Consider the following 17,370-nt stretch of genomic DNA (forward strand, 5'->3'; position numbering starts at 1 on the left):
GCCTACCGAGGTGAGGGAACGGAACACGACTGTGCTAATTAGTCAGCTCGTTAATCAGGGCTCAGGATAAACCCTCCTTAAGCACACCCCCCACCCCCCACCCCAAACTGATCGATTATGACGGCAAGCCAGCTTGGCTAAATCTCAGAGGCCGTGCAGATTTAGCCGAGGGAGGGAGAAGAGAGTACTGGGGGAGAAGAACAGGTGAAGGGACAGAACAAGATGGCAAAGCAACTGTGAGAACATGTGAGGACGAGAGATGGACATGAGCTAAATGGTGGATGAATGGTTAGATAAAGATGAGGTAAAGACGGACTGAGGGCGGTGTGAGGTTGGAGGGAAGGGAAAGGACAGAAAAATGGAGGACTGATGTGAAGGTCAGAGGAACAGGGAGGAGTGGAGAGGGTGGTAAAGGTTAGTGGGACAGCGAATTACTCCATTAATCACGCTGGAAAGAGTGACAATGGAGTTGCGAGAGAATGCGTGTGAAGAAAGGGAACAGGGAGGAACAAAATCACTTTTCCTGCAACTGTAGTATTTATATAAACTACTGCACCGTTAAAAATAAAGCATGTGGTGCTTCATTCCTCATGAACGGTCTTTTTTTAATGATGTCTTTTCAGGTTGATTTGTAAGTTTTCTTTGTATTCTTTGGGTATCCTGGGATTGCTTTGCTTGACCTACTCCATCATGAATTTATTTGGCCCATCCTTCTGTTGAAATTGGCCTACTTTAGTGACAGATTGATTTTTTAAATATATATATATATATATATATATCAATAATTTATAGCATAAAATGATGGCAATGGATTTTAAAGATGGAATGACACGTGGATGCAAGAACATTACACCCAACTTGAGCCACAGCTTAAGTGCTTCCGAGGCTGGGTAAACATGTATGCCGTCCTTCTCAGTCTGGTTTTGATTATATAATTTTTTGTCAAACCCAGCTTTAATCTGCTGGAAGAGTTCAAACTGGGTGTGGGTAGAACCATTTCAGAATGCATGGAGGAATTTAATTTAATCCCTGATTTCATCATTTTTTTCTCTGTGTGTGACGTGAAACTCCCACACCTGTACTTTGTTGTACAGAGCCGTGTGCAGTGTGCTTCACGCTGAGCAAGGTTGGTGGCATGGAAACTTGCGCGCCATCGCAATTTCACAATGAGTTCTCGAACCCGGGAGGCACAATACCCTGCACCCTGACAGGGCTGCCCCCGCTAGCAGTCCCATCAATGTTCTTGTGCTATAATGTGTCTCAAAATGTGTTTCTGTGCTCCAGGGTTCGGCTTTGTCACCTTTGAGAATGAGGATGTGGTGGAGAAGGTGTGTGAGATCCATTTCCATGAGATCAACAATAAAATGGTAATTGAGGCCGTCGGTGCTCCAGATCCCCTGTGTTTGGGGCCCTTTGTTTCCCACAATGTTTACATTTCATATTGGGTGTCTGCCCCTTTGTGTCATGGTTTGGTGTGTGTATGTGTGTGCTTGTGTAAATGCGTAAAAAGTCTCACTGTTCTCTTAAGGTGGAGTGCAAGAAGGCCCAGCCAAAAGAAGTGATGTCCCCAACAGGTTCAGCTAGGGGGCGCTCCAGAGTGATGCCTTACGGCATGGATGCCTTTATGTTAGGGATCGGCATGCTAGGTGAGCTGAAAAGGGCATTGGCTCAGCCCACATACAAACTCACAACCCCTACCCACATCCACTCTCAGTGTAGCAAGGATTTGCTTCTCCAAACAAGTAACAGGACTACTCCTATCGTCTCCCAGGCTGTGATTCTGTGTGAGTGCCTACTGGAAAGCGGTAGTGACTGTGGAACTATATCTCCATCTACCGTGCAATCCTGGAACTGCACCAGCCTGTCGGGTCACAGTACACATCTGAATTCAGCCACATCTCAAAATGGTTTCTAAGAATCCTTGATTTGTTTGCACAATCCAGTGATATATGTAATGTACCACCGCCCCCTAACCATCACCTGCCTCCTAGCTTACTGCCGTAATTAGACTGTGACTCAGTCTGGGAGTAGTCTTCCCTCTGGACCAAACAGAAAGCCAATGCTCTGGTGTAGTAATGTGGAAACTGCACAGTGGGAGCTTCTTTCAGAGTTGCTTTGGTCATTATGGACATTGCTAAGAGTCGGGTGTCTCTTGGTAGCCTGGCAAAATACCAAATCTGGCCATCTAATCATCTCTCAGATGCAATTTGCCAAATAAATCTCTCCCTCTCAACTAAGCTAATTCATAATACATTGTGAGAATTTTGGTGCAGATTGACTTTTGGTGATCACATTTGCCTGTTAAGCAATGGTGCTGACTATAGTCTGTAACTAAAAAGGTATTTGAGGTCCTTCATGTGCTAGCTATGAAAATCCAGTTTAATTGACCCTACACACCCCAATGTGTATGAATTTCACCATCATAATTTTGTAGTCTCGTTGAGGGGTATAAAAGTCAATATTATGAACATTATGCAAGTTATTTATTATTTTTATTTTATTGGAAGGTGATGTCCTAAATCCACTGGTCTGCTTTCACACAGGTTATCCAGGATTCCAGGCTGCCACCTATGCCAGTCGAGGTTATACTGGCATCACCCCTGGATACACCTACCAGTTCCCTGGTAAGCCAACCTCTCTGCCAGCCATGTTTAGCACATCAACTGACGAGCCAGTCCCCAATGATTGGCTGAGATGCTTGTCCACTAGACAGAAGATTTCTGTTATGCAGTTGGTGTACTGTATATATTACCATTTGATCGTTAGGAACTGCACGGATTTAACAGACTGGTTAACATGGTTTTACCATTTTCTACTACACTGAGAGTACATTCAGTGAGCACTTTTATTAGGTCGAGCTTTACACCAGCTTGTTAATGCAAATATTTAATCAGACACTCATGTGGCAGCAACTAAATGCATAAAAGCATGCTCACATGGTAAAGAGGTTCTGCTGTTTTTCAGACCAAATTTCAGAATGGGGAAGAAATGTGATCTAAGGGACTTTGCCCATGGAATGATTATTGGTGCCAGACAGGGTGGTTTGAGTATCAGAAACTGCTGAAATGCACAACAGTCTCTAGAGCTTGCAGAGAATGGTGCAAGAAACAAAACTCCTTGTTAATTAGAGAGGTCAGTGGAGAAGAGCCAGACTGGTCAAAGCTGACAGGAAGGTGATTGTAACGCAAATAACCATGCATTACAACAGTGGTATGCAGAAGAGCATCTCTGAACATACAACACGTCAAACCTCTAAGTGGATAGGCTCGAAGTTGAATTTTTAAATAAATCATGTGCTCAGTGAGTGTAGATCTAACTACTTGGCAGTATGGGCATAACTGCACTTTTGCTCACCTGATTTGATCTTGTCAAATTACATTTACACTTTTGTATTACATTTTTATTTTTAAGTGTTTTAAAAAGATTTTTATGTTTTAAATCATATTTAGTTAAACGCTTTAAAATGGAGTCTATTTTAGTAAGTTGTATAAAATTAGTACATAGAATTGCTTCAATTATCAAAATGTGTATATTTCTATACACTGGAATGGAGCACATTGTCAGTGTGATTATATGATCCAATGACAAGTCGCACACATGCGCAGACCCACACAGCTTTGTCTATGTCATTGGCTGCTTGTAAATTTCAGGGAGTGGAATTGTGTCCCTATGCCCTGTGCTCTGTGTGTGGCGGTTTACGGGGTGGAGGACGTTTCAAGAGGCAGTGCAGTGACAGTGTGGGGGGAGGGAATTACCCTGCCTGTCAGTTCTCACTCGATGCCCACCGCCTGTGCTGGCCTGCTCTGAAGCTCTACCACAAGCTCTCCCTGTATACAACTTACGTTTTCCTCAAACTGTGCTGTTGCTTGCCTTATATCTCTAATTGAAGGTTCTAACCCTGCCTTGTTACACTCTCCCTCTGCTTTCATGACCTTTGCTCATTCTTTCTCCCGACTTTCCCGACTCTCTGTGGCACCCCAATCTTCCCACTGTCAATATATTGCCCCCTCTGCCCCCAATTCATTCCTGAAACTATTCCCTCCTCTCCCTTCCTCCTGTTTCATCTCCCACTCTCCTGGCGAGTGTGTTACCCTGAGCTGTGGAGCATGTGTGTGCGCACGGGCGTGTGTGTGTGTTTAAAAGCGCTCTCTGGTATTTCTGTTCTAGAATTCCATTTAGAGAGGACCCCCCTTCTGACATCACCCCACCCCCCTGAGATCACAGGTCGGTCCCTCAACTGGGGTTTACAAGCAGCATGCGGTCAGTGTGTCTGACTCACAGTCGCACAGCATCACCTCTGCGCACACTGTCGTCTCACAGTGATGATGTCAGCACCCTTTCACAGGACACAGTCAAGTTCCAAGCCTTCACTTTAGAAGTTACACAGAAATAAAGCTGCAGCTCAAAGTCACTCAACAGTGTCTCTCAACAACACTGAGTAACATGTTGCCATGACTGATCTCAGTTTCCTGTACATATAATTTGGCTGAATATGAATATGACTTACTGATTATTTGTCTTGGAGGGAGCTAAAATGGTGGCGTGCCTCAAAGCATGTGTCATTAACAGGCCATTAACCCATCCACCTAATGAGATGAATCATAATGCAACATTTACATTTGACATGCATGAATTGAAGCAGGGGGGAACACAAGCTACTAAAGAATCCCTAATGATTGTACTTCAGTTTTAAAAACAATGATCAGTACATTGCCTTTTAGTGCCCTACAACACAGACCTGCAACATTCAAAGATAATATATGTGTATTGCCATTCATAAACACATCAATTTAACTACATATTGTAATGCACATTTATGTTTTCTGCATGAAACCGAAATAAATGTTGTATTTCTCCCTTCTTCCTTGTGCCCCACAGCCATTCCTCTGACGGCCTACGGACCAATGGCAGCCGCGGCAGCAGCAGCAGCGGTTGTTCGAGGTACAATCAGGGAGCGATGCTCCTCTAAATTATTACTCTGTGATTTTGTGCTATTACTCCATTTCAGAAATGATAGTACAATGCCTAATATAATTTTGTTCCTTTAAGACACACACACACAGATACACACATTGCATCTGCCTGTGATTCTTAGAATCTTTTTATGGAAGCATATCCACGCCAAAATGCCTACTCCTATTAGCCCGCTTTGCATTTTCATTTTCAAGTTAATGTACGCACTTTATCTGACAATATTAAAATGTAAATGCAATGTCAATTTCGTATTCAGTTTTTTCCATCCTCTGTGATGAAACGTTGTCATAATTTAAATGAAAATGTAGAACCATATTTGAAATAACAGTTTGAAAAAAAATTTCTGTGTCTTTGCATTTGTTAAGTTCATGTTCTTATTTTGTCCAGGTTCCACCCCTTCCCGCTCAGCTGGGTTTCTTGGTACTAGCAGCCCTGGGCCAATGGCAGACCTGTATGGCGCAGCGAATCAGGACTCTGGAGTCAGTAGTTACATCAGTGCTGCAAGTCCTGCCCCCAGTACTGGATTTGGTCACAGTCTCGGGGTATGAAACCGGCTGGCATTCCCTCATTAGTCTACTCACAGAATGACACATACAGTATGCTATACATACTGCCTAAACTAACACAATGGGACTTATTGACACTGATTCAAAGAGCTCTGTATCGGTTGTTTAATTAAAAATGCCCATTCAGGTAACAAGGACATCAGCTTATTGCAGTTCATAGAACATTGTAGAAATATTTGTTCAGTTCATGCATATTTCAGTTCATACCTTGTTATTCACCGCATTTTGGCAGACATCCCATTTCTCTTCAGGGACTGAGTAGTTATATACTCTGAGATGTATGGAATACATACCCTGTTATCTACATCTAATCTCTTTTCTCTTCTCAGGGACCTCTGATTGCCACAGCCTTCACCAATGGCTACCACTGAGAAGGTGAATAGCAGTTTTTACATTTATTGCTCAACTGTTGTTACTTTTGTCATTTTTAATTTGACGGTTAACTACTGTGGTTTTCTTGTCAGAATAATGTCAATTACCATACTAATGTCTTCTCTGTATTTCTCAAAGGCTGTGAGACCAGAAGATGGGAGGGGGTCAACTGTACTTTGAGCCAATCAGATCTCTTTTTATGCTGAATGTTGCTGTTTGTCAAGCCCCATTGGCTGCTGCAGCTCTTGACCCTGGCTTCTCTTGATTCCACCAGAAGCCCACAGAAGATCTTTTAATTTCCTGTTTCCTGTACTAACATCACTTCCTGTCTTCCCTCATTCCCTCATACCTTCATGTAGGCCTCTAAAAGTAGTTTTTTTAGGACGTTTGTCTGGAGTTTCCTACAGTTGAAGAGCTTCTTTCAGGCAGACAAAAATGTAAAAAAAAATAAAAAAAAGGTTTGAGTGTAGAAATCATTCGGAGGATCATTAGCTCCTTATGTTTTGTTTTATTTACTTGACTGTTCTTGAGGAATTTTAATTTTATTTAATTTTTTTGTTTGTCGTCTTTGTTGCTTTGGATTATACTTTTTGTCAGAAATTAAAACCATTGTCATGGTGTTACAGAGGGAGGGAGAGAGCGAGCAAGAAAATAGTTTGAGAAAAGAATAACATGTTTCTCTAGTCATAAATGATGGTACATGGACGGAAGCAATGATTGGTTTGTGTGCATGGATGTTTGTGTCTCAGTGTTCGGTTCTTAAGTAATTTTAAGAAAACAGAATAATTCTAATTGAACATTTTTTTACAAAAAAGACATGCAAAAGGAAAGATGTATATTTTGGTAGTTTTGAAACAAAAAAGAACATTTGTAATATTAATAATAATAGTAATAATCATAATCAAGAACCTATTTTCCATAATTGGTTTTAAACAATGTTTTGTTTCTTCCTGTAATATATTGTAAATATAGTTCAGTCTTTTGGGTTTTTTTTTTTTTGCTGTAATAGGGACGGGGCAATTTTGGGGGCAGGGACATTTATATTTCCTGGAAAATGATTGTAAAGTTGGATAAATCACCTTGAGTGTTGAATACCTGAAGTGTTAAATATCAGTGTCACCGGGTGAAGGAAAAAAGATGGCATCACTCCAGATTTTATCGCCCGTAGGTTCTTCTTCACAACCATCAGTCCAGAAACAAAGGGTGTACTCATTCTCTTGGAATGACACAGAGCTCTTTAAAGAGCCCTTACTTATTTTGTGTAATCGATACAAATTGTATGAACCAAGGATCTTCTGCCGGTAAAATCTGATGTGACTCTCTCTACAGTGGGAGATGTGATTTATTCCCTGCTGTTGAATATTTTTCTCCTTAATGAGGACTTATGTGGTGTTAAGCTGCTTTATACAGCATTCTTGTAGGGGACAAGTGATTTCCCCCAGCAGTCTCTGGCTGCTTTTTATACTAGTTTGCACATTAGAAATTAAACCAGTGATTTTAAACACCCTTAAACACATTTCTCTCGATGGCACGGGAAGGTCGCCACTACTGTATTGAGGGAATGGGGTTAGTGAAATCTGGAACTGGCATTCTGCAGTTAATGGTTCTTATAGGGTGGAATAAACTGGAAATACACTACTGTAAATGTCAAGAGGCTATAAGGTTGTGCTTCAGCGTGTAAACCTATATCACCAGAGTACAGTGGGGATATTTCTGACCACAATACCCCCCCTCCCCCATTTCTGGGGGAAAAACAATGAACTTAAGGTGCTTCATGCAATTGGGCCTGAAGGATTAGGTGAGGAATGTGGGTGTATTTGATGGGAGGGGTCTAAATATTCTATTTGAGTCTTGCAAAAAGAAGAAAAAAAAAACTCTTTGTGGCATCATTATGCGAAGTCTTCTTTTTTAAAATAGTTGCTTTTTAAATGCAGTTCCAATGAACTGTCTCTGACTTTAAAAATGAAGGACACATTTTCCAAAAGCAAGGGATTATGGAGAATGTTTGGTCAAGGTTCTATTCTGGCTGAATTCTTCCTCTTCAGATCTTATTTGGCGGTGTGTGTGTGTGTGTGTGTGTGTGTGTACGTGCGTGCGTGCGTGTGTGCGTGCATGTGTGTGTGTGTCTTGGTGTGTGTGCATATATGACTGCTTCTGTAGGCTGGATATTTGGCGAATGAGTTGTAGATCATTCATATGAGTTTCTGATTCCATCTCGATCTGTCATTGAAGCTCTCTTTTTGTACAATGTGGTTCGATAGAAGCTAAGAAGCTACATGGGAAATTTGGGGAAAATGCATCCGTAGCCTGTGTTTGGCTCAAAACTGTTCTGCATGTTTTACATGGATTGCAATGGTGCAGAAACAACATTTGGTCCTCTGTGGGCATCTTCCCTCATCTTAACCAACATCTGCATTTATTAATGCCTTAAAATATACTGGGGATAAACTGCCTCAGAGCACACTGCTGCAAACTGGTCTTCCATTTTAGAACATCTCCTACCCGCCAGCCTCTTCTGTCTCATGCTCCCAGAATCACAAAGCTTCAATGCCCACCTGCACTGTCTAAGACTCAACCAAACTACTGCGTGACACAAACACTGTAGCTATTTAACAGACAAAAAGCAATATTTTATATTTTCTTCTTATAATTATGATGGTAATGGTGATAAGATTCGAAGATAATTTTGTGGCATTCAAAATACTCTTTCATTTCTAAGACTTATTATATTAACATGAAGCTGAAATTATTCCTGTGACTGATGAGTAGTTTTTGAATCATTTTCAAAACATACTTTTTTGTGGGATTTTTTTGTTTTGTTTTATTGTTTTTGGGTGGGGTGGGTGATGGGGGTGGGGGTGGTAAGGAGTGTGTTTGTGACAGTAGCCATGGAGAGTGGAGAGGAGGGACCTGGCTCTATGTTGATGAGGAGAGGTGATGTCTTAGTCAACACTGTAAGTTTTTTTTTGTCTTCCTCTTTTTGTTTTTTTGTTTTTTCTCCTCTGGAAACTTCATTTTAAAATTCCTAATAAATTATTTTAAAACATTCCACCAATGGCTGTGGTTGTGGCTTTGTTTTAATAGCAAAACTGTTATGATGACAGGGAGAATGCCACACCTGCCCACACTTAAGAGAAACCCCCTCATACTCATGACAATCCATCATTTACCCCCACATATACTCCCACTGTAGTACATGGTTAATATAGTACTGAGATAGACTGTGATCTGTGTATTGGAAAAAAAGAAAGTTTACTTGACATGACTACTTCCTTCCTGTCTACCACCAATATGTGGATATGCCAACATCCACCCAAGAGGCAAAGTTCAGTGTCTGGGCTTTTTAACTGTTATTTCACTTTAGTGTGTTTTTTATTTGTGAGCTATTAAGGACATTTATTTACCTGCCGGCCTGTAATGGCAGTTACAGGGCATTTGGGGATGTGTGGTCTAAAGAAAGAAAATGCACTTCACAGAACTCCAATGCCGGTTGTACAGTGTCATTATGCCTCCAAAGGCTCAACATATGTATATCACTTCATTGTTGTTCAAAAACTACATTGAGTTGTCTTTGTTTGGAAAGATTTCTTATGGTGCATGCAATCTGAGGCCACTGTCCTCAAGGAAGTGCATACATATTTATGTTAATAATTGTGTTTGCAGTAGGGGGTTCCTGTTCTTGGTAAATACAGAGATGTGCATCTTCTTTGTAGTGCAACGTGGAAGGACACACAAACCATCCATGAGCTGCATGCAGCGCCTTAGCACAGTGCGGAAAAACCGAATGTGGGTTTTTACCTAGCTTCTGGTCTCTGAAGCGGGGGTATCAGTAAACCAAAGCGGCCCCTCTGTCTCACACCCTCCCACGGGTCTACTGCACCTTCGGTCCACACAAACCCTCAACTGCGTTTCTCACCGCTGCAGCCGGGGCTCGTAGCTGAGCCGCGCACCGCTGTGAGAACGTTCTGCACTGTGCCTTTCGCAGAAGACCACTTTCCCTGTTCACATGAAATAAAAGCCATATGTCTCCATTTAGAACGAGTGTGTGCATATGCGTGTGAAAACATACCATATTCAAATTTGTTTCAAATGAATATAGCAGACCGCATACAAAATTAACTTTTAATTCTTCAATGACCTCGTAAGAATGATTATTTAATGAAATCTAATGCTACCAATGCTGTTTCGGGAAAGATATTGCCCATTGGATGGATTTATACAGGATAATCCATACCTGGTAGTTCAGCTGTCAAAATCACAACACAGTTCCAACAACATTTTTTCTTGCGACATTATTGTGATTGGTGATTCTTTGTGCAATTCCCCGGAAAAATCTTTCGACTATTACATCAAGACATTTAGCATTGTACTAACATCTATATTTGGACTGAGTATATAAACAATATACTATTTTTCAATGTTAAATTTTATTTTTCATTTTGCAACTGAAGGACAATCATTTCTGATGGCAACAAAATAACTTTGATCTCTTGGCAAACCATTATTTGGAAATGTGAGAATTAAATAATATTTGGCATACAGCTGAAGTAATGATACAATAATAAAAGAGCCAAACAATTTTTACGAGCAAATGTATGACTCAATACAAATTATTAACTCTGATTTACAGGTCTGGAGCAGTAAGCTTCAGTGTACTGTATAAAACATTTTCCACAACAGCAGGTCTCATGCATCCTGAATCCAGCGTTCTCTTTCCAACTTGTGGCTTGATAGAGCACTGAAAATGTGTTTAAAATACCACATGAAAATCAATATTGACTTCAGATTATAATCTCAGACACAAATGTAGAAATGTAAAGTCAAAACTAAAACCAAGCCTGTCAAGACTATTAATTAAATAATTGTTTTACTTACTTAACGGCACTATATATTATTTAGCCTCTATTTTCATTGTCTAAAGAAAGGTTTGGGTTAAGCTGCCCTATCTCACAAAATGGTATTTGTTATTATTTATTGATTGCAATTATTCTATGCCAAAGTATGATATCACCACACCCTCTAACCTTTATGAATAATAACAAAACAGGATAATTCTTTAATTAGAACTCACCTGTGCTTCAGTGCTGTTGCTTCCATCACAAGCCTTAAAATTCCTAAAGTTGGGCTTTGCATAAACAGCCTCAGAAAGGTCTGGTGTCTGAAAGGTATGAATTGCTTAATATTTACTGTTTCAATAATTTATTCATATTTCTACAAGTTAATGCTGTGAGTTATTCTAACTTAACTCACTGGTACGTCATGAAATTTGTAACAGAAACAATAGCCTACATTTCATTAAAAAAATGTAATGGTATTCGGTAGGCTAATGAAAGAACACAGAAAAACTTTACCGGGCAACCAGTTTCCTGTCCTGTGGAAGTGTTTCTTTTATTGCCTGGAATAAATTGAATGAAATAAAATGAATTTCAACCATTCGGATTTGATGTAAAGCAGAACCATATTTTATGGTCATAAAAATCCAAGAACATGACAAATTGAATACATTTTACAGTTTCCATTCTTTGTATGAAAGCAATTATTCCATATACCCTGTGCTATTCAGTCAACAAAAGCGAAAGCAAAATTAAAATTTAAAGTTATTTCTCAATTGAAGTGTTTATCATATGTTAGATTTTTTATAATAAAATCAAGGATTTAGCATCTGTCCTTAAAGTCCCTATCCATCCTGTCAGAAAGTCACTGTCCACCCTGTCAATAATCCAAAACACAAGAGCAGGTCCACATCTAGTTGACTGAAAAGAATCACAATTAAAGCTTTGGAGTGGTCAACTTAACTTGCCTCGAATAGAGATGCTGTGGCAGAATATAAAAAGAGAATGCTAAAAACCTACCGATTTGTCTTTATTGAAGCAGAAGAGTGGGTTAAAATTCCTCCACAGTGATGTGAAAGACTGATATCAAATTATAGAAAGCGTTCGGTTGCAGTTATTGCTGCTAAAGGTGGTGAAACGAGTTACTACATTTAAGAAGGCAATTACTTTTCCACAGGGGTGACATGGATGTTTGATAACTTTTGTAATTAAATCAATTACACAATTTAATAAAATGTGTTTGGTGTTTACTCAACTTCCCTGAAAATGCTTAATATTACATTTTGTCAAAAGATCTAAAACTATTCAGTGTGAATATCCATCCATCCATCCATCCATCCATTATCTTAACCCGCTTATCCTGAACAGGGTCGCAGGGAGGCTGGAGCCTATCCCAGCATACATTGGGCGAAAGGCAGGAATACACCCTGGACACGTCGCCAGTCCATCGCAGGGCACACACACCATTCACTCACACACTCATACCTATGGGCAATTTAGACTCTCCAATCAGCCTAACCTGCATGTCTTTGGACTGTGGGAGGAAACCGGAGTACCCAGAAGCAATCCACGCAAACACGGGGAGAACATGCAGACTCCACACAGAGAGGCCCCGGCCGACTGGGATTCGAATCCAGGACCTCCTTGCTGTGAGGCGGCAGTGCTACCCACTGCACTATCCGTGCCGCCCAGTGTGAATATATGCAATAATAGAGGAAATCAGGAAATATTTGTAATATTGGGTAATCTTGGGTGTTTTCTAATCATAATTGAATCAAATTGTCAGATACTGTATCAATAGCATTTGTGCACTGTAGCAAGTTAAATATTTAGAGGGGCTCATCAAAATATACTTTAAAAGTTAAACTGAATATCGTTATTTTTCATTTTTATTAAGAAAACAAGGCGCATATTGACTGCATCCGCATATTGACTGCTATATGACAGATCTGAATTTCATCTTTTATTTCCTGGTATTTGTATCTAGATTTGTTAAACAACTTTTGTGTCAAAACACCCAATTTTCAGGTGAGCAAAAGTTAACATGTGACTGACAGGTGTTCACTGTTGCCCAGATGTGTCCTGATAGATTGATTGGTTAAACCACACATAGTTCTGAATGTCTACTCTTGGTTTTAGCCTTGTGTTTTGCCTGTGAAGACTGCATTTATGTTAGAAAAGATAAACCAACATGAAGATCAGAGAGCTGTCTTTGGGAGAAAAGCAAGCCATTTTGAAGCTTAGAAAAGAGGGGAAGTCCATTGCAGAAGCATTTGGAACAGCTTGTACAACAACCTAGAATGTCTAGAAACTGCTGGCGTACTGAGCAACAGACATCAAACAGATCAACAATAGCCGTGATGATAGAAACATCAGTCAGTGGCATCACAAACAATCTCCACCGGGCAGGGGTGAAGGTATTTCAACCAACCGTTCGAAGAAAACTTAGAGAGAAGCAATATAGAGCCTGTAACACAAGAGGCAGACCCTCATCAGTAGTAAGAATCGGAAGGCGAGATCAGAATTACGTATTTACGAATTACAAAGAAGTACGCAGATTAGCCACAAAGGTTCTGAAACAAAGTTTTATGGTCTGATAAGACCACGATTAACCTCTACCAAAGTGATGGAAAGGCCAAAGTGGGCTTGCATGGCTGCTTCTGGATGGGCTCACTAAACTTTATTGATGATATAACTCATGATGGTAGCAGCAGGATGAATTCAGAAGTCTAAAAAAACATTGCTGCTAATTTACAGAGAAATGCATCCAACTAATTGGGAGGAACTTCATCATGCAGCAAGACAATGACCCAAAAAACACTAGCAACACAACAAAGGACTTTGTTATGAAGAAAAGGTTGAAGGTTTGAGACTGACCAAGTCAATTGCCAGACAATTGAACATGCATTTCACCTCCTGAAGAGGAGATTGAAGGGAATCAATAACTGAAAGTGGCTGCAGTAAAAGTCTGGAAAAGCATCACATAGAAGAACAAGTTTCGCAGGCTTGATGCAGTTATTGCAAGCAAGGGATATGCTACCAAATATTAAGTGTTATTTATTTAATTCACTTAAATAATCTGTTCCTATACTTTTGCTAACCTAAAAATTGGGTGGTCTGATACCAAAGGGGCTATGTTCTAAATAATTTAGGACATATAGGTGTAAATACCAAAAGCTAAAATTCTGAACGCTTGTCTCGTGTTCATATTTTTATCTCAACCCCAAATGTATTCAGTGTACAAAAACAAAGTAATTGGCCTTGCTGTTCCAATACTTTCTGAGGGGACTGTAGGTCAAACCTGTCAGAATTCCCGCTTCCTTGTACAATCACTTCCAACAGAAAGTAGTTTAGAAGTTATTCCTGCTTATTTTTAAAGAGATATTAACACCACAGACGTCAAATCTTCTGACAATTTCTAATAAAAGATTTTATTTTTATTTTTATCATTATTCAAATTAATCTAGATAATCAGTAAACAGTATTTTCAGTGTTTGTTTTTATTTTGACCAGACAATTGTCATTTATAATTTTAATTTATGTGGTTAAATTCGCATATCATATTGCAAAAGGCTTCAGACACACTGTTTTTCATGACGTGGTGACACAAAAAGCTCTATTATATAAATCAGAATTTCACAATTTCATTTTTTTTTTCTATTTCCTAATCTTAAAAGAGGTTAATAGAAACTAATCCATAAATATTCTGACATTAAGTAGTAAGTTTTTTCATTTTTTTATGGAATGTGAAATTGCTCGGATGTAGTTTGCAACACAAATCAAGGAATGACCCCAATATTATTATAGTAGAACAATTAAAGTAGGCTACTTTTAATCAGATATGGCTAAATAGCTGACATGGCGATAATCATCCTATGGTTGATTTCATATTTTGAATATTCTTTTCTGGCATATTATTTGTATTGTCGCTCTCGGTTCGCATAAGTAACTTTACAATTAATAGTTCAATGATGTCGCCTATTGGTCCACGTTAGCTAGAATGTTGCTCAAATAACCGTAGGCTATGTATGTAGTATATGCCTACTTGTACATCGCGAGCATCTGCTAAATTAATGTAATATATATTTACCTTTACGTTTGCTGTAGATCACACAGCATAGTCCCACTGCCAAAACGGCAGCCAACAGTGACGTCCAAACGACAGTTGACGAGGAGGATTCCCTTACAGTACCAGGGGGTTCAAGAACTGGAGGCAACCATCCGAAACCGTTAATCAAAATAGCATTTTCATATTTGAATGGTAGGCATTTATATATAGCGCCTTTATCCAAAGCGCTGTACAATTGACGCTTGTCATTCACCCATTCATACACACACTCACAGACCAACGCGCATTTGGGCGTTAGGTGTCTGGCTCAATAAAACACACCGAACGGGATAGAAGACCACTGCTCTTACCGCCTGAACCAATGCCGCCCCTATTTTTAACAGTTAAAGGTGTACAGACACTAGGCCTATAAACTACTATGAAACTTTACTAACACTGAGAGGATTCACTTTAATTGTCCGAGAATTTTCTCTCTCAAACCGCGCAAGTTAAAAAATTGTTCTGCCTCAAAGGAAACACTTACTTGAAAAGGAGGCTATGCTAATGCAGAGTTGATGCTACTTTAAATGTTGCCACATCCAATGTTTCTTACCTTCTACAATGAGATTAGTTCCACTTCCACTGCCCCGTTCCATGCAGGGTATAAGGATGGACACGTTACAAAAATACTTTCCACTCTGATTCCGTTGGATCGAATGTAAAGGTAGGATATCGGTAAAATCCTGCCTTTCGGACAGATTGTAGCGTTTATATGAAATTATTGAAGAGGTTCTGTACCATTCCACAGAAAACTCCAGGATAGAGATGTTAAAAGTAAGCGTGCAGCTTAAGTTGACGCTCGCGCCCTCCTTCCAGTACGCAGATTCTGGTATTTGTCGAACTGTGAGATTGGTACAGCAGTGGCCTAGAGCTAGAAGAGAATGCCGTGCAGGTTCAGTAATAATGATGATACCGCAAAATATAAAGATGTCGTTTAACCATATGCTGCATGAAAAAACAAGCGATTCAAGCGCATAACCAGCTACAATCAATAGCCAATGCAATGACGTTCAACATCAGTAACTTTCGACTTTATATAAATGCAATATCTAGTTATTTCTGTTAATTTAACATTTTATTTCCTACAGACGAGGACAAACCAAGTGTTTATTCTAGCAGCACAATCCTGTATAGGCCAACTGCAAGTATAACGGATATTGTGCTTACCCAAAATACACGTCAGTTGAAATGTGTAAAGAATCATAGTTTCATCATATCTAGCCTACTGATCATGCAGGTATTACATACTCTACATAGACTGCGAAATAAAATGTGTTAGCGCAAAAAATATGCTACAATGACTGCTAGCCTTCTTGGCACTTGAGGAGAGTAGTGCAAGTGAGGTTTCAGATACTACGTAGCCCTGCTTTTACCCATTTCCTTGATTGCATGTTTCTGCCAAAACACACAAAAACAGCGCATCCTCTTACTGCGGACTTGTAGCCAAATTCAGCCCGTGCATAGGCTATAATACATTTCCATTGTAGGCAATTTAATCTTTTGTTGTAGTTTTTTTTTTTTCGTGTGTTTGTTTGTCTTTTTGAAAAACAGATCTAAATTATGAAATTATTGTATTATTTTTTATGTTTCATACACACTCAAGGTTATATTTCGATTTAAAAAAGTAGGAACTAGGCGTGATAAGGATCTTAGACCACTTATTTACCAATGCCTTACAAATGGATGTCAATATCAGTGGTATAGTCCGATACTTTATGTGTTTCTGCCGTTTCTACACGTGCCCTTGTTTCTCAGATTTTACAGTAGGCTTATGCACTTCATATCGGTGTCGTGTTTTGACGGCTGTGTAAGTGGATACAAGGGTTTACTACATAAATGAAGATATGAGCTTTCTCTCTCACTAAATATGTACTGTAAATTACAATTTACTCTGCAACCCGTGGTTATATGGACTACGGTATGAAAGTTCATGAGCTGGAGACTTCCCTTCAATGTCAGTGCTACTGGTGCCCGCATTTTTCTAAACCCTTTTAGACTCTTTTCAGGTAAACTACTGTAAGCGAGGATGATGATTCCAGGTGTGCGAGCCTGTAAGTGGTGTTACTTTCGTTAATTCGTTTAACCAACGCACATGCTGTAGGTGTAGGGTACCACAAACATTATGGTCCGGGAGGGTTGCAGGCCTCAGTGGTCTCCGTAGTACCATACAATATATAATGAAACTATTTCTATGGACTTTCTGTGGTTTCAAAAGCCTAAAACACGCGGGGTTGGTATTTATTAAAATATGGGCATTTGGTTTTCTGAATGCAGCAGGGATGGTGCAGTACAAATATTTCCTGATTTCCTCTATTATTGCATATATTCATACTGGGCGGCACGGATGGTGCAGTGGGTAGCACTGCTGCCTCACAGCAAGGAGGTCCTGGGTTCGAATCCCAGTCGGCCGGGACCTCTCTGTGTGGAGTTTGCATGTTCTCCCCGTGTCTGTGTGGGTTTCCTCTGGGTACTCCGGTTTCCTCCCACAGTCCAAAGACATGCAGGTTAGGCTGATTGG

At 39.8% G+C, this 17,370-nt stretch overlaps 2 protein-coding genes across 5 annotated transcripts; one reads left to right on the forward strand and one right to left on the reverse strand.

Moving 5' to 3' along the window:
• The first annotated feature begins 47 nt into the window (after positions 1-47).
• Positions 48-8,963, forward strand: LOC133141208 (RNA-binding protein Musashi homolog 1-like). 3 transcript variants are annotated; one of them, XM_061261663.1, is made up of 8 exons: positions 48-1,367; positions 1,529-1,646; positions 2,544-2,624; positions 4,168-4,260; positions 4,879-4,941; positions 5,362-5,516; positions 5,870-5,915; positions 6,051-8,963. In XM_061261663.1, the coding sequence occupies exons 1-7, from the start codon at positions 1,254-1,256 to the stop codon at positions 5,909-5,911; spliced, it is 666 nt and encodes a 221-aa protein (XP_061117647.1). In that variant the 5' UTR covers positions 48-1,253; the 3' UTR covers positions 5,912-5,915; positions 6,051-8,963. The 3 variants fall into 3 exon arrangements, with proteins under 3 accessions (XP_061117647.1, XP_061117649.1, XP_061117648.1); XM_061261664.1 differs by having other exon boundaries at positions 49-1,367; positions 4,168-4,224; XM_061261665.1 differs by lacking the exon at positions 4,168-4,260.
• Positions 8,964-10,020: 1,057 nt separating this feature from the next.
• On the reverse strand, positions 10,021-16,215 carry LOC133141020 (uncharacterized). 2 transcript variants are annotated; one of them, XM_061261374.1, is made up of 6 exons: positions 16,020-16,215; positions 15,406-15,723; positions 14,835-14,951; positions 11,264-11,307; positions 10,984-11,070; positions 10,021-10,650 (listed from the first exon to the last, which is right to left on the reverse strand). In XM_061261374.1, the coding sequence occupies exons 1-6, from the start codon at positions 16,054-16,056 to the stop codon at positions 10,537-10,539; spliced, it is 717 nt and encodes a 238-aa protein (XP_061117358.1). In that variant the 5' UTR covers positions 16,057-16,215; the 3' UTR covers positions 10,021-10,536. The 2 variants fall into 2 exon arrangements, 1 of the variants encoding a protein (XP_061117358.1); XR_009710044.1 differs by lacking the exon at positions 14,835-14,951.
• Positions 16,216-17,370: the final 1,155 nt, after the last annotated feature.

Source organism: Conger conger, chromosome 11 (assembly GCF_963514075.1).
Source record: "Conger conger chromosome 11, fConCon1.1, whole genome shotgun sequence".
Taxonomy (NCBI): domain Eukaryota; kingdom Metazoa; phylum Chordata; class Actinopteri; order Anguilliformes; family Congridae; genus Conger; species Conger conger.

Bases quoted from the DNA above. Each gene is read 5' to 3' on its own strand.
- LOC133141020 (XM_061261374.1), bottom strand. From the start codon at position 16,056: ATGATTCTTTACACATTTCAACTGACGTGTATTTTGG. The intron at 15,724-16,019 runs GTAAGCACAATA...ATTCTCTTCTAG, and splicing joins TCAACTGACGTGTATTTTGG to CTCTAGGCCACTGCTGTACC. The intron at 10,651-10,983 runs GTGAGTTCTAAT...ACACATTTTCAG, and splicing joins GCAACAGCACTGAAGCACAG to TGCTCTATCAAGCCACAAGT.
- LOC133141208 (XM_061261663.1), top strand. From the start codon at position 1,254: ATGTGTCTCAAAATGTGTTTCTGTGCTCCAGGGTTCGGCTTTGTCACC. The intron at 2,625-4,167 runs GTAAGCCAACCT...TTTCTGTTCTAG, and splicing joins ATACACCTACCAGTTCCCTG to AATTCCATTTAGAGAGGACC. The intron at 4,942-5,361 runs GTACAATCAGGG...TATTTTGTCCAG, and splicing joins AGCAGCAGCGGTTGTTCGAG to GTTCCACCCCTTCCCGCTCA.